Raw genomic sequence first — 25,460 nt, forward strand, 5'->3', positions numbered from 1 at the left:
GGGAAAGTGAACCAATGCCAGGAGCTGATCGGACGCTGACCACGCGATCGAAGAAGAAACGTTCGCATTGAAGGACAGAAGGCTTGCAAATAAAGGCCTGAAAGTGGGCCTGTGCTGCCAGGAGGCCACAGCTATTGACCACCCTGCCAGTTTGTCCGAGGACTGATGGAAGAGCTGCACAAAAAGAATAGATGGAGGGAACACTCAGAGGGTCAGAATGTTTGCACGGTTCCCAGGATCGGTTAGACTTAACAGGGCCTCAGTGTGTTGTTTGACCAGAATATATGATATCCAAGGAGGACGAGCTGATGTCTGCCTGTCCAGATGGTAACAAAATCTGTGGTGACTGAGATTTGCAGTCAAAGAGAGATCGAAGTCACTTTCTTCCGCAGATAACTGACAGAATTTCATTGCGACAGCTACTGACACACTTATCTTGTGCTGGGAATATGGCGGAAGTTGTGATCAGAATATTATACTATGTTTGGAGCCATGATTTTGAGCTCTACATATGGCATTGTCCTTTGGTCAAACACAACCAATATGTCTCTGCCACAACTGGATCAACTACTGTGAAATTATATACAGATATTCATGGTGCCCAGAGGAATAATCATACTGGCTTTACTGATCCTGATTATTCCTCTGGTGCCACCATGATGCTGATATCTGCTTTTGAGTGAAATGTCTCAACAGCTATTGCAAGATATTCGAAGGATTTCATCCAGAGAATTAAGCAAACAACAGTAAAGCTGTGGTAACCCCCGCCAGCATCAGCTGTACTTTGTGTTTACTGATAATTATTACGTCAAGGAATACGGCGGAGTTATGTGACGATGGGCATACGTTTGTCTGTCTGTTAGTCTGTCCTTCCATCTGTGTGCAACATTACTCGAAAACGGACAAACAGATTTGGACAAAATTTTCAGGGAACAACTGATTAGATTTTGGCAGTGATGAGACTTATAGTCTGGATTCACGGATTTGTTTAAGATTTCTGTATCATTACAAGATAGAGTCACAGTGTCGCTGTAACTGTAACATCAAGTGAACGCTACGTTAGCTACCTGTTGATGATCACATGATTGTGATCCTACTACAAATCCACTGTTGCGGTCTTATTGGGACTTATCCATTTGAAATCATACAAGGAACAATTATAAAACTGATTAAATTGTGGGGGTGTATCTGAGTCCCATCAATTCTCGCCGCCCACTACATATTTAGGTAACGCGATTCGGTATCCGTACATAACGTACACATGTATAACACACGCCTATGCTCAGGGCAAGGTCATTTTGTTTTTGGGTACATCTGTATTAAATGTCTACATTATATAGTGCCGTGATTTCTGCCACAATTTTTATTCAAGATTTCATCCATCAGAAATCATACAAGGACTGAGCAACCTTAGAGTACTGCACTCTCAGAGTGTTTTTCTTGTAAGCAAATGCTATTATGCTATCATCATAAGTTACGACTGACATGGTCATCATACTTGCAGTAAGCATGTTGGCATGCCAACATCAGCATTTAGTTCAAGGTTCATGTTGACCCAACATCAGTTCAATTCAATGAACAACAAGTCACTTTGCTGAGACAAACAACTACAGCGACCCACGGCAGTCATCAGTCAGGACACACACCAGCAGCCCTACAAGCCTCTTAACAATTCAACTTTAAGTAAAGGAGGAAATGTTGCATTCTACAGACTGTTTCACATGGTTTGTTTAAATAAAAAATCCTGATTTACTGGTTTTCAGAATGTCAACAAAGTTGCAACGCTTCTTCCTTTAACAGCAAATGTCCTGCAAAGACACACAATCACAAGCAAACTCATCTACAGTTGGAACACCGTGCACACTGACAAATGATGAAACACAAAATCTAAATGAACCTGAATCACAAGATGGATGTTTGAGAAATGGTGTGTGTCTTCCACAGCTTCAGTTGACAGACTGAGGAAAGCTATCAGATGTGTTTGATTATGAAATCTATCAGGCAGTAGACTGACCACGTCACACTGTTCAGAGCACATTAAAAGGGGAAGTTATAGCGACATAGGAGTTATGAGTAATACACAGCTGATTTGTCACTTTATGAAGAAGGACACAATCACAACTGATTCATTGTTTAAACAGGAACATAGTGGTTTAAAAAGGAACATAGTGGGTGAAAAAATAACCAGATGGAGTACATCCATCCATTATCTATACACCGCTTAATCCTCTGTAGGGTCACGGGGAAAGAACATACACTTCCCCAATGCTTTTAGGTGGATTGTCCAAGATTCATGTCAGCACATTTTAGATTTCAGTTAATATTTTGTATTTGGATTCTGCAAACTTAAAACATTGAGTCGCCTTGAATATGTGAATGAACCATTTATTCTCTGAGCAAGAAACAACTAAATTAACATGCAGCTACATTTAATTATAGGTTCCCTGTGTATGACTTAGAGAGATCCATTAGCAGAAAAGTAATATTCATATTTATGTTTTCATTAGTGTAAAATAAAATATACTATACGGCATGGCTCAGTGGGTAGAGTGGCTGTCTTGTAACTGGAAGGTTGCCGGTTCGATCCTCGGCCCGTCAAGCTCATGTCGAAGTGTCCCTGAGCAAGACACTGAACCCCTAATTGCTCCTGGTAGGTTGTGGTTAGCGCCTTGCATGGCAGCTTCCGCCATTGTGAATGGATGAATGCGACGTATCATGTAAAGCGCTTTGGATAAAAGTGCTATATAAATACAACCATTTAAAAAATGAATTATGTTGCTTTTGTTAGTGTAGAATGAGCTATCTAACACTAGCTTCAAAGGAGGCCTTTTGTAATCTTAGCAGGGTTTCCCACACCAGGGGCCTTTATTACTCAAAGGTCAGCAACCAATTTTACTCAGTGCCAAAGATCCAGAATGACTGTCAATAAAAAATAACATTCATTCCACTCACTCACTACTAAAGTAACATACATTTAAAATCAAGACTCTGAAGATATTCAAAATGCAATCAAGCCTAGTGGGAGGAATGGAACCATTTGCCGGCAATCAGAAGTGTGACCTTGATTACACCACAAACATCCCATCTCTGGTGATTGAGCTGCATGAAACCGAGGCAGACACGACTCACACAGTTGGTCCATGTTTATTTCTGACTCATATTCTTACATTGACATGAGTTGTAAAAATAGCACACAGGAGAAATTTAGGAGTCATTAGCAAATTCTCTGGTGTAACTTTGATGCATGAATACATCAGCAGCAATGCAGTCGGTCACCACATTAAAACCCCTTTAATCTGAGAATAAGTTCACTATAAATAATCTTCATCTACACTCTGCATTTAATGTCACTGTCAGTTGTGTATTTATTGTAACATAGACACATTAACTTTCATAATGTGAGATCTGGGTTAGGTCTGCTTGACTTGTCATTCAGTCAACATACGGATCAAGGTCATTTAGAACATGTGCCCTATAAGAAGAGGAAGAAGTGAGCAGTATATAGTTAGTCACAATCTAAAACTTCACTGCTCAAAGCGACTAAATTCAACACAGTGGAAAAAGAGGGTTTTATAATGTAAGGCCGAGGTCCTCAATCTTTTTAGCATATTTACTGAGTCTCTCCATATTAAATCTTTACGTTTTCAAAATGATTTCTGCTGGACCATCTCATATTTACCTGAAGATCTAAAAGCAGAAAATATAGATATTTTTCAATGTTTTTGTGAAGTGATAGTTTGCAATATCAAATACTATCTGACTTGTTTTGTTTTTTTTAAACAAATTGCCCATCCACTCACCCTCAGCATGTTTTTTTTTCTACACTGATATCTGAGGCTATGTTTAAACAGCAGTATCTCGGGAACTATGAGCCTGTACTCTCCACTGTTATCTCTCATCATGCTAGTGACCCAGGATCTGCAATATAGGACAGGATTAAAAGAGCCACATCATTATTAACCCTTTGATGCCCAACATGGCTCAAAAGTGACACAAATCTAGTGGAACATGGTATCTCCTGGTCCACACTGTGCATCGAAGGGTTAAACAACATAATCAGGTTTCAGGTCACATATGTGGACTATTTTCTGACCAACCTCTTTCCCTCTAAACAAGTTTACTATATTAGCAATCAAATGTTGACTTTGTCAGTTAGTGCACTTAGCTCAACAAAAGCTACACCTGACAGTTTAAATGTTTAGTGACAACTAATCTCTATATATTGGTTGGCCTATATTATCAGTCGATATTGGTCTCACAGATATATCACAAGAGCATGCATGTTCTCCAATATGCACTGATTTAAGAATTTTTTCTTTACATCCATCCATCCAATATCTATACACACTTAATCCTCATTAGGGTCGCGGGGGGCTGGAGTCCATCCCAGCTGACTTAGGATGAAGGCAGGGGACACCAGTCTATCAAAGGGCTACATATAGAGACAAACAACCACACTCACGGACAATTATAATCACCAAATAACCTCAGCATGTTTTTGGATGGTGTGAGGAAGCCAGAGAACCTGGAGAACATGCAAACTCCACACAGAAAGATCTCAGATTGGGCCGTGAACCCGGGACCTTCTAGCTGGAAGGCAACAGTGCCAACGATTGATCTACTATGCAGCCTTTGCAAAACATAATGCAGAAAAATATACTTATCGTAACTTACTAACACTGTAATCACATCGTTTTTACAGTGTGATTACAGTGTAAAAACGATAGTCTATTGTTTAGAATATTTTTAGCATTGTGTGCAGCACATGTAGCAGAGTAGTATCACTACTGAGCAGACAGAGGTACAGAGTCAAGCTTTATCTTCATGCTAAGTTGCTCAGAAGTTTGCGAAATACAACACTGGAAACCTAATACACAATGACTCCAACCCTTTTTTTTAACTTTAAAAGAATACTAGTTCATGTGAATTTATTTACTCCTTAAAATCAGTACCGTCTCCAAAAATCCAGGATCAGACTCTACTAATCTCTGTGTAAAAGCTAGTTTGTGAGGTGTAACCAGGTTTGATTTAGTTGTGCATAAAACTATCTTTAGTAAACTCTTAGGCCATGGCTATATTTGAACTTAGGTGCAACCAGTTTCAACAATATACTAATCTTCACATTTGAAAATCCTTAGCTTTTTAGTCTAATTTACCCTAGTTTTACCCTAAATGTCTAAACGTGTTCTGTCCTTAAAAATCACCAAACAAAAACATTACATCAATGCAATTGCATTGGGTGCAAAGTTATGAATTCTACCTGAAACATAAAATATTTCCGGGGAGCGTTACCATCTTTTTCCACTTCATTCTCTGCTCTACTGAATGTGTGGGACTGCTCTGCCTTCAGCTCTAATCTAACTGGAGCAAACTTCTTCCGTTATTTCTCTCTGTGGGAAGCAGCAGAAAAAAGTTCACAGTACAATACATGGCTTGTTCTCAGACATGCTGATGTTAATTTATAACATCCAGCGCCGTCCCCTACTGGAAAATGGCTGTTTCGTTCTCACATACTAAAAGGACCCCCAAACCACGAATGCAAAGAGGGGTTTAAAATTAGCAGCTACATATTTTAAATCAGCCCACATGTTGATTTTGTGGCTTTGTTGTGAAAAGGTCAGAGGCTTCACAGCTGCACCCAACCGTTTTTCATGGCTTCCTGCCAACATCCCACCGTCTTTATCTCACCTCCTACTCACTCTTACTCTTTTCTTTCAGTGTTTTACAATCCAAATGTGCATTTTTCCTCTTTAACAACAAGGTGGCAATGTGACAAGAGCATATTATCTTCATCATCTGAAAGCAGATCGTGCTTATCACATGACTAAACATTGAACAGAGACCTGCATCAGCACTCTTTATTATTCTGCAGCAATTTAGGGAAGTATGCTTCACTTTTTTTATATGAAAGCAGTTGTAGAGTTGGATTTTTGATCCACCACTTCCCCTTTTCTTTGGTTTATGTTTTTGTTGATGTTCGATCATGTCTGTTTTTGCATCGGAGTGTGAGAAACACAAAAGATAGGGCAGAGAAGAGGAAAACAGAATAGAGAAAAGTCTGTGGCTTCCCCTGACGTCTATCTCAAAATGTTGATGCAGCACATGTAACCGATAAAGAACAACGTTTTCACAGTTACATTTCCTGTCTCTATTCATTCCGTTGGCCTTGGTCTACAGCCATGCCTCTCTCCTCCAACACAACATCCCACAGCTCAGATAACTGCCAAAAACAAAGACTAGCCCGCTTTGTAACAGGGATGAGGCGATATGTACTCAGTAATGCCTGTATGAATAACACATGTACTCTCTAATGTAAGCCAATACAACTGATCTGTCATAATGTCTACTTTAATTACACCTATGGTATGATATGCTTTTATTCAGGTCATGAAGTTGTTTTACTGGACAGGTTTTTAATGAAAGTTTTGCATTATTCTGGCTCCCTCATGCATGTAACATGGAGAACAACACCTTGATAATAGAGATGCCAGAAATAATCGACATGGATTGACTGAAAAAACGATTAGCTGCCGACATTGTCAACTTGTCATTGCATATGTTCTTCAGATGATTTGAAATGCTCTGACATGAAGGCACTACTTAATACAGTGAAATATGTGACTACCTGATAAAATAAAAGCACCTTCTCACACTTTCGGAGCAGGAGGAACACTGGATGAGCCAAAAATATAATCCAGGTTACCACCAGACGACAGGTGCAGCTGGGATGGAAACCTCATCTATGGAGCCGACAGGGTCAGGGATTAGTTATCGCCAAACCTAAAGATGGTAATTTGTCTGCACTTATATTGCACTTCAACAAAGGTTCTCCAATGTACCCTAGAATGTGTTTCTCAGTCAGACATACAGACTCTCATACAAGAATGGCTGCCATGCAAGCTGTTCATCGGTCATCAGGTTCAGTGAGGTTGCAGAGGATGGTCTGTCACATGGAGGGACCAGAGACCAAACCATCACACTAGTAATTATTGAACAACTCACTCTACCACCTGAGCCCAAAAGACATATCTGCCTGTAGAGCCTTACCTTATACTGCTATCCATCTGTCACCGACCCATTGTCAAAAAAACATTTAGCCTAGCTGTGTATTGGCCATGACTGTCAACGCATCCAAAAAGTTTGTCTGTGTGCCGAGGAGCAGATTTATTAACTCTTCAACACAAAATAAGAAAGCTAGGTATCAGAAATTGCACTGTCGCTGAAACAATTAACAAAATACACAGAGACTATTACACAAAAAGCTGATAGCTAAATGGTAGCATTTAGCAATTGTGCATTTCATATTCCCAACAGTCAATTATTTATTTCAATACCAGAGATTATTTGAGCATCAAAACAGTCGTAAACTGCAGAACTACTTAATACTAAATACACAACTAAATTTTTTCAAACAAAATCAACAAAAAGTAAACATTACACAGTTAGTAAAATGAAAATTTATGTAAGACTTGCTGTGGGTGGTATCAGATTGTGCAAATGTAGCTAATAAAGTGGTCTGTAGTGATGAAGGATTTGGATTTTTCAGGTATTAACTTATTGAAAAAATGGGCATTTTATTCTATTGTTTAAATGATTTTCCAAAATAACGTCTCCTTGTATATATTGACAATGAAATATAAAATTAAATGCATTTCATTTACATTGTCTCCAACCGTTCAGTTTTTTTTTTTTAAATTGGAAAAGATCAAATGTGTTTTTATTTTTTATTTTCACGTGTTGTTTTATTTTGTTGATGTCCGTGTTGCATCTTCAGCTGTCCCAGTGCACACTGGTGTACAATGTACACTGTAATTAAATGTCTTTTAAAGAACTTATTTTACTAATTTTATCTGTTTGTTAAAATTCTGGAAATATATATATATATATTAGAATATTGTAAAAATCACAGGAAAAAAAGGGGGTAATCATTCACACAGTAACCATAAAAACAGGTGAAAATAAGAAATAATGTCCACGTTAATGCTCTGTATTTTTACAAATCAGAATTCCATTACATTTGAATGTAAAATTACACATTATCTGTATTTTAATCTGCAAAAAAGCTATATTTTACAGATATTTGCTACAATTTGAAAGAAAATATGTATAATAAGGATCCATTTGAAAATGGATAGATATGTCATAAAATGCAATTTTACAGGGTTTTTTCCCTGTTATGTCAAATTGCAGATATCTAGAGTATATATATATATATATATATATATATATATATATAGTTGATTGGAAAAAATAAAATAGTTTCAAACTAAACATGACGGCAGATATCAGCTGTAAACTCTGAGCACTTTGAGTTTCTTCCCAGATCCTTGGTGAGAACCTTCGTCTCTGATGGTATTTTTACAAAATACAGATACACATTTTTCTTTATTTTAATCAGCTAAAAAAATCATTATTAACAGACATTTTTCATCATTTTCACGTTTTTTAACAGATGTTTTTGGCACCCTCATTGACAGATCTCCACTGTTTCTTAGTGTGTATTTTGTGTTCATTGATTTGGTTCTTTTGTGCCACTCGGCTTTAAACTTTTTCCTCATTACCACTTCTTTGCTGCAGAAAAAACCTAAAACACACAAAAAAACGAACATAAAATATTAAAATACAAGCCATAAAGGCTTCTTCTTCACTGTTTGTGTTCAGCTGGAGGATCATCTTGGATGCAAAACAACAGCAGAACCGGTTTTGAGTCAAACTGACCACATTTGGTGAGTCAGCAGACCGCAGACAAGCAGGAATTAAACTGCGCTCAGATCTGAAGCCCAGAAGGCTTTAAGACACGTGCCCTGAGAGTTGTGGAGCAAGCACCCCAGAGAAGTTTCATGATCTAACTCAATTACATGAATCAGCCCTGTTATACCTTTAAATGCCCCCCTCCCCCTCCCTCCAGACTTTACTATCTGCGATTGCGCGTCAGCCCTCATTGGCTGTGGGAGATAATCGGTCAACAAGAGGACCGGAGGGACGGCGGAGGGCACAGGGCAGCATGTTTACACCGATTTACTGCCATAATTAGGTCCTACCAATCATTTACTCGCGTTATTCGTTATTCTGGCCACGCTGAGCTCTTCGGAGGGCCGTCGGCGAGAATGTTGTTGTGTCGCACAGGCAGGCTGTCAGCGGCGGCTCTGGGTCAGGCTTTCAAGTCGGGCTCGTTTCTGGTGCAAACAAACGCACCGAGGGACGTCACTGTGACAGCACGCACGGTCCAGCGGTACCGGCTGCTGTGCGCATCCGTCGGTGGAGTCGATCCAAGCCGTGCGCACCTGGAGAAACGGAAACCGGCCCCGGCGCAGAAGTGGGACGCGACGTTTGGTTTTGTAACCACGGACTGGGGACACTTGGACCGGGTGGCCACCGTGGCTGCGGGTCTCTCCAGAAGCGCGCAACGTGAAGGCGGTGAATTTGACACAATCAGGCGGCCGCTCGTTTACGCAAAGAGGCGCCATAACAACAGAGGAGAGCCGGCGACGGGTAATGTTTGGTTCACAGGTAGCTGGGAGCTTTCCAGGACCATGCACACCAGAGCTTCATCCACCAAGAACAGCGAGGCGGGCGAGGGGCAGGCTGTCAGCAACAAAGGGGTAAATGAAACTGAGTGTTTGTGTAACCCCAATGATCCTGGTTAACAAGAGCAAACAGGTCTGAGTCCACAGCAACTGGTGGTGAACGTGCTGTCAGGGTCTCTGGGTTGTAGAGGCGGCTGGATACAAAACATAGCTATAAAATATGCAAAAAATAGGCCTGTCTGCCTGCACCTCCTCACTTTCAGCCCGCATGTAAGCAGGCACGCATGTTATGCAAGTCTGCATGACGTACACTCTGAGGTAGGCTGTGTGCCTTTGCAGGGAATTCACAGTAGTGCATGTATAATTAATCTGCCTTTACAACTGTGAAGCAGCAAAAGTGTCATTTACAGAGCTGAGGGAGAACATGCAGGCGGCCTCACGCCTGGCTGGTTACATTACACACAAACTCACTTTCTGGCTCCTTTGTAGAGACTCATAGTAAGAGTGAGTCATTAAACCCACCAGCATCTTAGCAGGATGTAAATTCACTTTGCTCTTTGGCCTGTGGTCTTGCAATGGTGAGTCAGCACTAGTGAAGTAAAAAAAGATCCGGAGATAAAATTGTGGTTGAGCTCGAGCTGCACTGAGCAGTTCCTAGAAGGCACAACAAACACTGCTATACAGGTTTGTTCTGCTTTGTCTTCTGCTGTGTGAAAGGTATGAAGTTTCCACTGGACTAACCCATTGTCCTCATTTACAGGCACCAAAAAATATTGTTCCTTTGTCTGAAAAAAAATCCAAAAAATTCAGCAAAAAAATTCCCCAAATTTATAAAAAAAAATTGTAAAAACCTTTAGGAAGAAAATTCCAAAAATTCCTTAAAAGTTTCCCTTAAAAAGTTTTGTTTAAATCCCCAAATTTGTCAAGAAATATATTTTTTTAAATAAAATAAATTAAAAATGTAGATATTTTCAAAAAATGAATAAAAATCTTCAAAAAAATCCTAAAAAATATCTAAAGTGCTTACATGTATATCTGTAAAAGTTCTAATATTTTCTTTAAGAACATTCAGATAAAAATCAACCAAAATCCAGTGAAATTCGCTGGATTTTGGTTGATTTTTTTTCCTGAATGTTCTGAAAGAAACCTTTTTTTAACATTTCTTTTTTCCACCAAAAAAATTTTCAAAAATTTCAAAAAATGTGGAAATTTTCACTTTGAAAATATATGTTTTTCCCCACGTTTTCAAACTTTAAAACAGGTCAACTTGTCCCGCAGGACGACATGAGGGTTAAGTAATTATGGTGAACAAAAATATAAAGGCAGCATCTTCTTTTCTGACTTTTAGAAGTAAAAGTTAAAAATCTATTGTTATAATTATATAGAGGTTAAAGTTGGCCAACTGTGTACAAAAAGCTGTTTGAATGGTGATGCATTCTCGACCACTGAGTTAATCCACACCCTGTCAGGTGTGGCTTGTAAGGAACATTATCAGATAGTGTGACCTGTACACTGACACTCCTCTGACCAGTGGCTCTATAAAGCTCACCTTAAAATGAGCTTTACCCAAATGGCACGATGCCACAAATGACAAGACAAAGAGAAGAACAGGCTGCTGGCTTCAAACAGCTCCAGGTTTAAGGTTCTCAAATGTGAAATTGTGCTGCCTCTCTGTCATTTGACAGTTTATGTTTTAATGATGGACAGACAAATTAGGCCATTTGAAGATGGCATCTGGCTTTTCAAGCTACGTTTTCACAAATTTTATATATTTATGTATTGGTTGATTGAGGCAATAATCAACAGCTTAATTAATAATGAAAATAACTTAGTTGCAGCTTTACTAATAAGCACCAAGTCCATGTGAGGCTGATGTCATCAGATTTGAAGATATGCGACTACAGCTGGAAAAATGAGTAACACATTGGTGCTAATAGAGAAGAGGTCATAGATTCAGCAAACTCATTAGAGTTCATGAATTCCTCACAATAAATATCTGTGCTTAGTTTCATAGCAGTGCATCCAGCATTTGTTCATACATTTAGTCTGGACTGAAGCGCCATGCTGCTGGCGTGGTTTCTAAACTTTAGCCCGCAGCTTTAGTCTAATACAGGACTAATCTATTACTGATGAATCACTGGTGTTGACTGACAAGCAACAACCGCAAACATTATTATAAAAATGCCAAAGTGCACGTTTGAGATAAGGCTCTGTGATGAAGTCAGAAAAAGTTTTCATGAGTCTCGAGGAGATGGTCATAGGTCATGGTATAATATAATGGTCTGTTTTTAGCCATTAGTTAATCTGTAGTTTGTCTGTTGCTTGATATGCATCTCTACTGGATTCAGGTCAAGCGAAAGGGATCACAGTTGATGCAGTAGAACCGAACACAGACACACACATACACACACAAAAAGAATAAATGAAAGTATAAAAATCTTCTGGTAAAATGGAAAAAATTCCGTCATTACCCAGAATGCAACTTGACATACCCGCAAGTTTGATCGTGCAGCCTAAGCCGTTAGTCTGAGCAGAGATAAGGAGTGGGCTACATGTTTGGGAAGCTAAATTCTTTGTATCTCTTCAAACCGCCACTGCCTCCAGTGTGAATTTATCAGTTTTCCTGCAGCTTCAGATATGCTCTAGCACCCCAAAGATCTGTAAACAGAGCTGGATGTGTAGAAATCAGTGGATTCCGCCTTTAAGGGAATGATAAACTTAACATTCCTGTTGCAAGAGGCAGCCTTCTGCAGCAGTTTGTTCAGTTAGTTTTTCTTTAGTCTCCAGCTCCTGCTTGAGCCTCTAACTGAAGGGATTCACCACTTCAACATGTTCCTCCTTCTTTGTGTATGTGTCTGCGCATGTCAGAGTGTCTTTGTGTTAAGTGTGACTTTGCATGTGTTTTTATGCTTCTGAAAAGCTGTTATCGGACACAGCAGTCCCACTGTTCCCCTCCCATACACCCTCCCTGGCACAACTCCCTTTAGCCGCTCGCTCACATGACCCTCCCACAGCGCTGCCTGCCTTTACTTTTAGCTTGGCCTTTCTCGCCTCTGAAAAGCAAAGGCCTGCTCCCTCACCCGCTCTGGACTCTTCCATTGTCCATTGTTGGCAGCTCAGTGAATATGTTGCCACGGCTATGGCTTCATCCAGGGGGCTTGGGCCAAAATTTAGTAAGATAAATTGCAGCCGAGGAAAAAAAAAAAGATCAGCTTGTTTTTCCTCATTTTTCCTTCTTATTCATTGTTTCTACCATCTTGATTGACTGTCTGGCTGAGGCCCACAAAGCAAGACAGTCTGCAGAATGTCAGTGCAGCAAACAAAAGAGACAGAAAAGCTTGAATGAAAGTTACTGTATGCGGTGACAAGTCACACATTGCAGTGAATGGACAGTGGAGCTCTATCTGCTTTCCTTTGTGATGCTTTTAGGTTTAAAACTAGACATGAAATGGACCATGATATTTTGCACACATTCATGTCTTCTGCCATAAACCCCACAACCCTGGTGATCCCTGACTTGTCAGCTTGCACTATTAACCTTTCAGAGTGAATTAAAAACAAACTATACCTTATACTTTGCACTAATTATCAATATAGCACGTTATTGGCATTGAGCTCAAAAGTCAGCTTTGCTTTAGTGAAGCCTTGTAGAGCTGCTAGCTTGTCTCAAACTTGTTTAATTCCATTCTAATACTGGACTTTATTTATTTTCATATTCTTAGTATTTCATTGCCAATTTCCCCTCTATGTTGAGGATCCAATTCTCATACACAGATTTCCTAACGACCCACATTTTCTCCTCATCGCTGTTCAAGCTGACGCAGCTTTGATCGACTATAGTAATAATAGATTGTCTTACAAAAGAGGCCACAGTAGGCAGTATTCTTTGTACTTAGTGAGTTGTCTCAGCTCTGTAGGCACAATGTCAATACTTTGTCTAAATATAGATTCAGCTTAGAGGACAGAGGTATTTCCTGTTTTCTCACAGATAGATCGTGTTTCCACTTGGCAGAGGGGAGATAATACTAAAAAAAGGACCACTGGACAAAATGCCCCTCTGCCTACTGAACTGCTCTGACTATTGTCAGGTTTAGTTCAACAGCCCAAAGCATCCAGAAAAATACTTGAAAATGGGCAATTAAATGACATCCTTAGTTATGATTGAAGCTCCGAATGAAGCTGAAGGGGTGCTATAAAATATGTTTTGCTGTAATTGCATCTCCATGTCAGGGTGATGAGGGAGTCGGAGGGCCTTGTCATCTGACAAAGTATTACATGCAACAGTTGAAGACATTGTAATATGTTGAACCTGTTCGCTTCAGGCTCTGAGTTTGAACGCCAACTAGTATAAAAAATTACTTTAAAAGGGCCCACATGTTAAAAATCAATTGTTATTGTGTTTTGATTTTATTATAAAGTTAAAGCTGTCAAGATATGGAGCCACGTCTGTCATTCCTTAAGGCCCCTCACAAGGCAAGGCAAATTTATTTATATAGCACATTTCAACAACGAGGCAATTCAAAGTGCTTTACAAAGACATTAAGACAGAAGATGACAACAATTAGTAAAGAAAAACAAAAGAAAACATTTATAAAATCATTTAAAAAAGGTCAGAACAGTAAAAAGGTCAAAACAGAAGTCAGAAAACAAGGGCTGTTTAAAGTAACTGTCATAAAATAAGAGTTAAAATAACTGTTAAAAGTAACTTAAAATAATTTAATCAAAAGCAGCTGAGAACAGGTACGTCTTCAGAATGGACTTAAATGTGATGAGAGTTTCAGCTGATCTACAGTTTTCTGGGAGTTTGTTCCATATATATGGGGCATAGAAGCTGAATGCAGCTTCTCCGTGTTTGGTTTTTACTCTAGGAACTACTAGAAGATCTGATCCAGATGACCTGAGTGGTCTGGGTGGTTCATGCTGAGTCAGGAGGCCTCTGATGTATTTTGGTCCTCGACCATTTAAAGCTTTGTAGACCAGCAGCAGGACTTTTAAAATCTACCCTCTGAGTGACAGGAAGCCAGTGTAAAGACTTTAAAACTGGAGTGATATGATCTCTTTTCTTGGTATTCGTGAGGACTCGAGCTGCAGAGTTTTGAATCTGCTGCAGTTGTTTGAGTGTTATCACAAATAGATATCCTGTCAGCTTCACAAGCCTGTAAGATTTGTACTAAACTGCTATACTCTCTCTGGAAAACTAATAGCCATCTAGCTCAAACTTTGCATAAACCTGCCTCCTCACTGCCTGCAGCAGTAAACCCCACGCAATGTTCTGCTGTTGGCCGCAGGAGTGAACACAAGATTGTCGATGCACTCTCAGCATTGGAGGGAACTGAAGATCTAGCAGAGGGGATTACTTTTATTAATGAGGGCATGTCACCACCGCAATAAGAAAATCCTTATTGTTCCTGCAATGTGCGGCTAATGTGGCTAACATTAGCCTCAACCCTACACCCACAGACATTCAGAGAGCTTGGAAACTTTCAGACCGATTTGAAGATTTGAAGCCAATAAACAACGGGGTTATTGTGTTTTCATGTCACATGTTATGATTCAGAACAAAATTTGCCAGCACATACATCGGTTTTCTTCTCCCCTGCTCTCCATGCCCACATATACTGCATGTTAATACAGCTACATTTACATATTTTTTGTTCCTGTTGTAAGACATTGGAATGAGTGGAAAATATGGAGTGAAGTGCAGCCCATTAAAGGCATTAGAGGAGATTTAATTTCCTACGACTTTGAACGTAGCATGCGCATGCACATACAACCTCTCCCTCACCACCCTCTAACCTCCCCCTCTTAACATTTACGAAGAAACACCCCCCTCCAGAAACTTGTAGCACTCGTGCAGTTGTCTTTTACGGCTGGGTCCCCCTGGATCTTTATCTGCCATTATATAAAAAAAAGATGAGCAAAACAAGTCGCCAGCTAACTACGAAGCTATACCAAAGCAACACATACAGAAAACACGTAAGTCCAAGGCGTACGTAATCTACGTAACTAGGCATGAGCCGGAAGATTTTTGATTGACAGGAAAGGGAGCAAACCAGACGCCTCGGTCCGAGCGCATTGATTGGCTGATGTTTTTCAGGTCCTGCCATGTCCACAGTTATTTTTTTTTAATTTTTTATTCTTTTAGAGACCATACATACAAGTCCACTAAAGGTCAGTATATTAATTTTATGTGAATCAGACAAATTAAACAAAAAAAAAAAAATCCTCCATAATGCCTTTAAGATGACATGTTAACCGGGAGGCCCTACATAGTCATTAACAATCTGCTGCTCTTTGTCGCTAAGCTGTTCATTTTATAATCACAATGTTGACTGAATCATACACAAGATATTTGATGGGTCAGATTCTTAGTCCTGTTTACTTAGACTTTGGTCAGATATTTTATGATGCAAGCAGTTTTACTTTGACCACAAGTCACACATAGTGGCCGGTATGGCTCTGAAATGTTCAAAATACTACACGGAACAGAATGGAATCTCTGTGTGATTCCACGTTCATTCTTTTTCCTCAAAACTCCTGCTTTAGTAATCCTCAAACCTCACTTATAAATAACATAAATAACTCATCTTCTGTCTGGTGCAGCAGCATTGTCAGCTAAATATGAAGTGAAAATGGTTGTATGTCAGAATAATGCAAACAACCACACTGCTCGTGGCAAGCCAAAATGCAGATTTCTTTCAGTTTCACCAAAAAGTATTTCCATAATGTCCCAACAATAACTGGTTTTATCACGTGACAATGTGTAACCAAAAGACTGCACAACACTACAAAGCTTTCTTTAGTCAGCAAAAATGGTTACATGCGCTGCTTAATTGTAATTGATTTCAAAAACTGTGCAGGAGTCATTGTTCATGCTATTTTGTCAACTCTGCAGACCAAATTAGCCCAGATCTTGAACACCCAAAAGCATGTCAGACAGGTTCTGCTGCTTTAAGTGGCTGGACTTGTAACCATTAAGGCTTCAGCCAGATGGAGGTATTTATAGCTGTACTGTTTACAAACTACAAGCTCTCTCAAGTCCTCACCGTCAGCGCTGTGTTGCAGTCTGCTGTGGTCTCATTGCCACTGTTGTTGAAGTTCACCAATCTGCCTCCCACACCGTGGAGCGACCTGGCCGCTCTCTGCTCCGTGTCAGACGGCTGGGTTGCGTCTGGTGCTTGTTCATCTTGTAGAGTGGTGTGTCTGGAGGTCACAAACGCAGAGTAATGTGTTTGTTTGTGCACTTATGAGAGGCTCTTTGTGTGTGTTTGGGCGAGTGCAGGAGAAAGTGACAGACTTCTTTTATGAGTGTGTGAAAGGTTGAGCGATGATGTGAATCAGCTAAAACACACAGCAGCAGTCTGTGTTTAATCAGCTGACTCAGCTGCTCCATGAATAGATGAGGCTCGTAAAAGTCCAGGCTTTGTTTGACCTACTTGGAGGACACACAACCAAAGCACAGTTTCCTCTATATTATGATGCTACGTGCGTTATCTATTTCTGACCTCAAAGGAAAAGGGGGGAAAAAAAAGCTGAGTTTGAAATAGGTGTCTCCAAAATAGAGCTTAACTTAACTTAACTTACCGTTTATACAAACAGAAAAACTCACACGGCCCGCGTTTTTCATGAGTGTCTACAAGAGACTTTAGACTGAGAGGACACTGTTTACTCCAATTTAAGGGTTCTTGGATACAAAAACAAACATTTTTTTTTACAAGACTGAGTTTGTTTACATGTAGGTTCTGCACATGTACAGTAGAAATAAGACAAACACTGAAAAGGAAGATTTAGTTGCAAAAAGGAAATAGTTGAGCTAGAAAACAAACGTCAGCAGTGTCCTGCAGCAGCTGTGACTACTCGAGGCAGGGCTAGCTAACAAAATGGTTGTTGCTAGAGGTACGGACCGTAGCCTGTGGCCTACGGATACGGCACTTTCCATTTGCCAATCAGATACGAGAGATCTGGTCACGTGACTCCCGGTAGACGCTAGAGGTACAGACCTGTAGCATCGGTACTACAGGTACGGACCCTAAACCTAACCCTAACCCTAACCTTAGCTTACCTTTCAACAGTTTGCAGTGGTTAGCAGCTTCTTGACTCGCGAGACTCGCATACGGGTCCGTATCTGTCGGCAGATGGAAAGTGCCGTATCCGTAGGCCACAGGCTACGGGTACGGGTCCGTATCTGTAGACACTACCTAACACAAAATAGCAACACAACTAATTAGTCTGACCGTTTAAATCACCAAAGCCATGCATGGATAGTGCAACGACAGATCTGACGGTCTTCCAAAGCAAAAAAAGAAACGGGTTCTTTATTTTTTTTTTAAAAAACATTACTTTAAATTTTCAGTGTAGTCTTACTTAGCAGCCCTTTCTGTAGTACATTGTCGTCTGCACCACTCTATCATTCTGCTACAAGAGAGAGAGAGATAAACACACTTGGCTTGTTTGTATTTCTTTAAACCAACTGCCGTCCACTTGAGCAGCTCTAAGCAAAGGATGTGGCTTCAGTGTTTACTCAGACTAGTAATGGGAGAAATCTTTTCTGTGGCAGGAATAAAAGCCTTTTGGTAAAAAAAATCCTGTTTGTTTTCATTTTTCAATGTATATCATAGAAAAATTAAATATCAGACTGTAGTTTTTTTCCCCCCAATATCATGCAGCCCAGGTTATGCCATATCTGCAGATGTCACCTTGTGGTCTGTATTACTTTAGACTTACTAAATGACAGACGTTTATGTGAAAACTGGAAGGTATAGCATGCGAAGTAGCTCAATAACTCTGACATTAAGGACAAAATCTGTGATGTTTCCTTTCTTATTGCACCTGTAGATAGTATTATTTTTTGTCCAGATGCTGTATCTGTCAGCAAGTCTCATCCAGACAAGAGTAACTGTCAGAGTTTCCTGTTACAACACTTTCTGCTCGTTGGCCTTTGTGCACTACAGCTACATTACTCTAATATCCCAGTCAATGCTTTGAATTTGTAGTTTAGGGAGCCCCTCGGTATATACAATTACTATTTTCACATTAGTATTCTGAAGAGACACTATCCCCGCAGTTTTAATTCACCTCCTCGCTGCCATTTATATGTCTTCTCTCTGTTTTTGTCTCCACCACACCCAGCAGAGTTTGATTCTCACTGATTCTCACCCTCCTATTTTGTTGTCTTTTTCATTGTGTGTCCAGGATGTGCAGACTTTGAAAGAGGCCTCTACTACCTCACCTACTGAGAAAGACCCGGTGGAAACGGAGCCAGAAGGAGGAAAGCCCACCAAGACCGAGCAGCTAAAGAAAGTCTTCAAAGAGTATGGAGCAGTGGGGGTTTCCTTTCACATCGGGATCTCCCTCATGTCTCTGGGAATGTTCTACCTCCTAATATCCAGGTAACGAAAAAAGTTGGACACATAGCCAAAATTCTTGAGTATTTACATTTCCTTTATTTTTTGCTGTTTTCCAGAGCCTGGTTCATGGATTGACAAATTGACTTGAAGTGCAATATTCATTATTATTGTGGATATTAGTCATTTTAAACACTTGAAATATCTTCAGCAAAATCTAACACTTCATTTTTGGTCAATAAAGAGACAGGAGATATTGCAAAATGCCCTTCACAATGTCTCACTGCCATATTGCATTTTTTTCAACAGAAAAATCTAAAACCAAAAGATATTTAAGTCACTTCTCTAAAAGTTCAAGGAAAGTAACAAAATACACATTTCAGAATTCTAGTGTTTTCCCTTAAAAGGCAAAAGTAAATTACAAAAAAGATTTTTGATTGTAATTTTTTGGTGTAAAGTTGTAATATGTGAACTGTAGATATGCTAAAAACTGACAAAGAAACAAAACTAGACATTTTGTATTATTTGTTGATAATGTAATATTAGTCTTCCAGATGTAGCCACAGTTAGCAATTAGATCGAGAAACGCCTTGTAAAAGAGGATGAGGAATTCTCTGTTGACCTTAAAACACAGTAGTCCATATTGTTCACATGCAATCCAACATTTTCTGAAGTTTTTCCCCAAACTATTTTGGAAAATATACTGAAGTAAAAGCAAACTGATGGGGAAAAAGAAAGAAAGAAAATGCAAAGACAATGCAGAAAAGCATCAGGCATTACTTACTGACATTATTTAGCAGCATCTGAATGCAGCATTTCCTGTAGCCCTCAACCCTGTGCGGGAAATGACTGATCTGTGGGATGTTTTTATTCTGAGGAATGCAAAATATCTGCTGTAAATAAGCAGAAAATTGGACTTGTTCTGTGGGCGATAGCAAAGTAGAAGCTCCTACACATTCCCACTCAGTCATCCACATTATGCTGTACCTGCTGCTGTTAAAATACTACTGAATCAGACACTAAACTCAAGTTAAATGCTTGAAAACAACAAAAAACCATGAGCCCATTTTCTTACACGGCAAGTATTATTCAAAAATATTTGACTGCGTATTCTCTGCACTTTGTCCCCGTCTGTTGATGTCGATAGAGAGAAGCCAAAGCAACACAGTGGGCCCTTACTTTTGGCTGAGTGTCAGTCCAAACCATTTCAGGTCCTTCTCTGCCTGGTCACATAACAGGACCTTGAATTCCAAAGAGATTTGGCAGACATCAGCTGACAGCGTGGAGATTTCCTCCTATAGCTGATAATGACCCCTGAAGTGAAAAACGACTCTGTAACCAACAGCTATGCAGCGTTAACACCGTGCAGCCACAGTGCTTAGGGCATGCGGCCTGCTAATGCGGCGCTGTGTGCTGGGTAAACACTTGTCAGGGGGCAGATGGATCATTGTATTTAGCGGAGTTAAGGTTGCTCAGAGCAACAGGGCTGTTAATGTGTGAGAGGCCGTATTGATTGAAGCAGGCGCATTCTTTACATATTTATTCCCCCAGTAGCTCAGATGAAAATGACAAGATTGTACAAAACCAAACCCTATCTCACCTTGACAGTGATAGATTCTGTTAATATCATCTGTTTAAAGAGGTATACAAAATACTGTGAAGCATTCTCTGAGACATGGCTCCCTCTGGTGGAGACAAAGCGGAATTGCATTTCCTAACTAAATTCAATAAGGAAGCAAAAATAAATAAATATTACAGTGCAAGATTTATTTAAGATTTATTTTTCGATTTTTATTTTGTTATATAAATTTCGTGCAGTTTTGGGTGTGTGGTCTGTAGTGATTCAAATATTTTTAAATATATTTCAAATAGCAAAAATATTTTTTGTGTTCTCAGAAAATAGTCTTTGTAAAAGTTATTGAAATTTTTTAAACTTTTTATTTATTATTCAATTTTTAATATTGTGTTTCATTAAGTATATTATGATTTTTGTGAATTTAGTGTTTTTGGTGTATTATCTTTATTTAATATTTCTTTTTTTGCCGTTTATAAAATGATTCCATTTTTTTTATGGGTGGAGTTGAGGTCAATATTATTAATAATTCAATGGATAATTCAGACAATAGCTGTAAAAAGTTACTATACTGTTCATAAGTTGTGTAGGGCTTTGCATGGTTGTTGCTACTGAATAAGTCAATATTGGTTACAGTTGTTTTCTCATTATATGGTCTTTTTAATTAATTTGCTATTTTAAATGGCTTTCTTGTTAAATTTAATTTTTCATTTATTTGTCAACATTTTTAGTTTTTAGATTATCTTGATTAAATTTTCTTTTTTTTAACTTCAATGAAATCCCTTTATTAATATTATTACTGGGGGTATTATCAGTGATAACAGACATCTGCACAGCGCTGAATTATGCTGTATGAGTCGTGGATTTTTTCTTTTGTCAAAGTATAAAGAGGAAAAGTTGAGCGCGAGTGGAACTTCTAACCAGTCTCCCGTGTTGTTTGCTTCCTCAGTGGGATTGACATGGCGGCCATACTGTGCAAAGTGGGCTTCAGCGAGGCGGTGGTTCAGTCTAAAATGGCGGCAGGGACCAGCACGTTCGTCCTGGCATACGCCATCCACAAGCTCTTCGCTCCTGTCCGCATCAGCATCACTCTGGTGTCTGTGCCTCTCATTGTGCGCTACTTCAGAAAGACTGGACTATTTAAACCGCCCACACCTGCTCCCTGATCATCATCCTCTGCTCCTCCTGCCTCATGAAGCCACATCCATCCTGAATGGTCCTAATTAAAATGCCTGTACAGATCCATACTCATCTGCCTTCTGCTAGAATAGTTTCTTTTTACGTTTGTGAATACAGGGGAAACATTTCCCCCATTGGTTCTGGATGTATCGACATCAGAAGTGTCAAACTGTGTCTGAAGTCTTGGGCTCACCAAACAAACATGTCTTAATGTGTGTGCATTCCAAAAACCAGAAATAGGAAGCTGGAAAATATCAAATATTTATTTACAATCAGAAGAATGATCAGGGAGTTTAAGTTTTGGTCCTGAGCTCTTTCAGCCGACAGGTTTGCCTCCTAATAGTGTGAGGGTTCCCCGTGGGGAAAAAGCTGATCTCTCCTCCACTGTTTTCTGACAGCTGACTTGGCCAAGTTCTGGAGTTTTGTGACTCAGCAGAATAGTTAAGTTCTTTCTGTCTCCTTCCTCTCCTTACTTCTTCTCCCCCGTTCATTTCCTCCTTCATTTTCCTTCTTTTCTCGCTCGTCCCTCACGTTCCAGATGTCACTAGCTAAGTGGTACCTGCAGCATGGTGGTCTCTGAGTGGAGCTGGTTGGATTTCACTGCAAACTTTGGATAAAGAACGTTGATTTTGGACTATTTTTCTGATTGAATGGACTGTATTTAACTATTAAAAAGAAGGTTCTGTTTTATATTTGGTGTGATTTTGTTACACAATACCACCTCCATACGTTAGATTCGTATCTGATCACATCATTTATCCACTGTCTGGTTAAATCAACATATAAACGAACACATCAGATCACAAAGTAATCTGATGTGTTCACATCAGATTACTTTGTGGGTGCCGCTCACAGCAGCAAATTCACACTTATCATGCACGTGAGCAGTTTTCCTCAGCTTCAGAGTTTTACTCAGTTTTTCAGCTCATAGTTCTCATTTTACAGCCTGCAAATGTATTTAGGTTCAATTTTGCAGCACAGACAACAGACAGAGCTCGCTGGTGAACATAGGAGGTGCAGTAGTTGGTGGAGACCATAAAAGAGCTAAAAGAACAGACTATTGGTCAGAAATGACTCCAAATAAGCACTAATGTTGCCCGAGGTAGATATGAAAAGAAATAAATACCCCTATTTTTAGTGGGTGGCTGTAATACAAATCTGTTGTGTTCCTTTAAGTTTATCTGGACACAAACTGGTTGAATTTGTGAAGTAACTTTGTTTTTTAATGCAGCAGAAGTTTTCCCACAATCATTTTTATTTCAACTTTGCAGATTTAAACTTTTCACAATTTAATCTTAACGTCTCTTATCCAAGAAAACACATTTGGAATATAAGATACTTTGCACTATTAAAAAGAGAAAAATGAGCTTGTATCACATTTTAGCTTCATGTGATAACTTGCAGCCTCATGTATGGAGAGGTGATACTGGAAATTAAGAAACATCCTGCACTTTTGGTTGCACTTCTCATTTTTTTCCACACTGGGGAGCTCCTGACACACTAATACAATGCTGCTTGTGTTTTATTTCACTGGTACAGCTGCACCACACAGGTTTCATCTCTCTGATTAAATTCAGCCTTTGTACTCTTAACTTCTTCTACATGATCACCTACAGTCAATCACAGGAAGGAGCATCAAACATGCATCCCACAGACATGATCAAGCAAAATGTCCTGTGTGGCAGTTTGGGTTATGAGTGCATAATATTTGATATTTGGGGCATTCGGTGCTAAATCTGCACACAGAGTTGCCATGTACCGGATAGAAGTTGAATAGAGCGCTGCCATGTGTGACATATTTCCTCGGGGGTTAGGTCATTACACACTGACCGGTTTTACTCTTCATAAGAATTCATTATTCCTGGCTGGATCTTATCACAGCAGGTCTGGTGCCACCTCTCTCCTCTTTTCTCCTGCCCTCGCTCTACTCCTCCCTTGAAGGTTTGATGGGTCAGCCAGCACAGCGAGCAAACCTCAGCTGGTGAGGTGTCCCTGAAGAGCTGCAATGTACTGAGTAGTAGCTGCCTTGAACAAGACCTGATCTCTTCAGTGTGTGTGTGTGTGTGTGTGTGTTTCTTGGCCCGGTAAATAATTCAGCCAGGAGAGTTTGTATAAGGAGAACTGAGAGTGCGCGGTGGTCTAGTGCCAGATATCAACCCCGGTTTTTCAGGAAGAGGAGCTTTGGCAGCACTCTGACACACACACACACACACACACACACACACACACACACACACACACACACACACACACACACACACACACACACACACACAGTGTAAGAAGGAGAAGCCGAGGCCTCATTAGCCATGATGAGGACAGGGAGCTGCCATCGCCTCTCCGTCCCCTGCATGTCCCCCATGGCTAGGAACAAATTGGTGACAGCGCTCCCAGCCAGTCAGTCGGGCTACCTGTGATGCACTGGGCTCTGTCAGGCTCCTCTCCTTCCTCGCCGCTGCTGTGCATTTGCGTGTCGGCGTGTGCGCCTCTGCCAGCAGAGAGAAGACACGCATGAGATGGGGAGAAGAGCTGGAAGATCAGCTCCTCGGCTACACTCCCCATCACCTTTTTGCTCAGCCCAGAACCGAGTCGTGATGCGAGCAAACACTTCATCTGTGCTTGGCCTCGACTTTGATGAAGAGTCCCCCTCCTCCAGCCCTGGGACGGGTTCAAGGGGGTTCAAATCCCTGCCTCAGCTCCTGACTTGAGCCTTGCCGCACCTTTTATTAAAAGTCAGCGTCACCACTGTCACAGCAGCACACAGAGTGAATCCATTATGGTTGTGTACTCAGAGATGAGCTGCATTTCTGACTAGAGCTGGGAGGTGTGTGTGTGTGTGTGTGTGTGTGTGTGGCAGTAGCAAAGTGCTGATGTATGCAGTGATATATAAACATATGGCAAAGTGCATATGCTGTCTGTGTCTTTCTCATGCACACACACAAACCCACTCCCTGACGAGCTGCCTATCCTCCCCCTTGTGTCTTTTATTAAATTTCTTAATTCCTATTATTTCCAACTGTTTCCTCATTCCATCACTTTCTGCTCATTATCTCCCCTCCTTATCTTTCCTCCTGACCTGCTCGGTAAACTTGTTAGCCCTTCAGAGTGTCAGAGTCTAGACGACGAGGAACCTATTCCGTCAGCCTCACAGGTTCAAAGACACCCTGTGAATTTCTCTACAGAGAAGGGCTGGCATGAAGTTTCAAGAAGCATGCAATCATACACACTCTTATTCTCTCCTCACCACCCTCCATCTTGTTTTCCCCCCCTTTAACCCCCCTTTTCCCTCATATTTTTTGGCCACTCCTCTCTTTTTCTCTCCCTCCACTCATTCTCCCCTCTCTTACTTTGTCCTCCCCCCTTCCCCGTCGCTCCTCTCCTGTCTCCGAGTTAAGTTTAGCAGATGCACCTGATGGCAGCACCATCCTGGAGCACCTGTCAGCTGTCTGCCTTCATCACGGCTCCTCTGCTGCCACAGAGGCCACAGGGAAGTAAACCTGGAGACAGTCGCTACCATCAACAGCTGCATCTTATTATTTTAAACACCCCGCGCCAGTCGGCTTCCAAACCCAGAGATGTGTGCATTTATTTTTTCCTCCTCGTTTCGATTGCTCCTCAGGATTTCAGAAGCTCAGCTTTTAAACGCGAGCAATTATAATGGAGCAGAGAGAGAGGAGAGGTTGGAGCTGGAGAGGCAGAGAGTTTATCTAGCCTGTGACAGAGGAGGAGGAGGGAGAGGAGGCAGCAGGCATGAGTTGTCAGAGTGTTTTTGGCAGCTGTGGATTATGTTTTTGACTGTCTGTAACTGTAACTTAGCTCACTGCCTGTCACTCGTCG

General features: G+C 40.4%; 1 protein-coding gene across 1 annotated transcript; it reads left to right on the plus strand.

Annotated features, from left to right (window-relative positions):
• The first annotated feature begins 8,917 nt into the window (after positions 1-8,917).
• On the plus strand, positions 8,918-22,313 carry fam210b (family with sequence similarity 210 member B). The gene is made up of 3 exons (XM_022203614.2): positions 8,918-9,602; positions 18,720-18,916; positions 21,394-22,313. Exons 1-3 carry the CDS (start codon positions 9,108-9,110, stop codon positions 21,608-21,610), a joined length of 909 nt encoding a protein of 302 aa, XP_022059306.2. The 5' UTR covers positions 8,918-9,107; the 3' UTR covers positions 21,611-22,313.
• Positions 22,314-25,460: the final 3,147 nt, after the last annotated feature.

Source organism: Acanthochromis polyacanthus, chromosome 5 (genome assembly GCF_021347895.1).
Source record: "Acanthochromis polyacanthus isolate Apoly-LR-REF ecotype Palm Island chromosome 5, KAUST_Apoly_ChrSc, whole genome shotgun sequence".
Lineage (NCBI taxonomy): Eukaryota > Metazoa > Chordata > Actinopteri > Pomacentridae > Acanthochromis > Acanthochromis polyacanthus.

Excerpts from the sequence above, each read along its gene's own strand:
- fam210b (XM_022203614.2), top strand. The coding sequence starts at position 9,108 with ATGTTGTTGTGTCGCACAGGCAGGCTGTCAGCGGCGGCTCTGGGTCAG. Across the intron at positions 9,603-18,719 it reads AGGCTGTCAGCAACAAAGGG|GATGTGCAGACTTTGAAAGA; the intron begins GTAAATGAAACT and ends TTGTGTGTCCAG. Across the intron at positions 18,917-21,393 it reads TTCTACCTCCTAATATCCAG|TGGGATTGACATGGCGGCCA; the intron begins GTAACGAAAAAA and ends TTGCTTCCTCAG.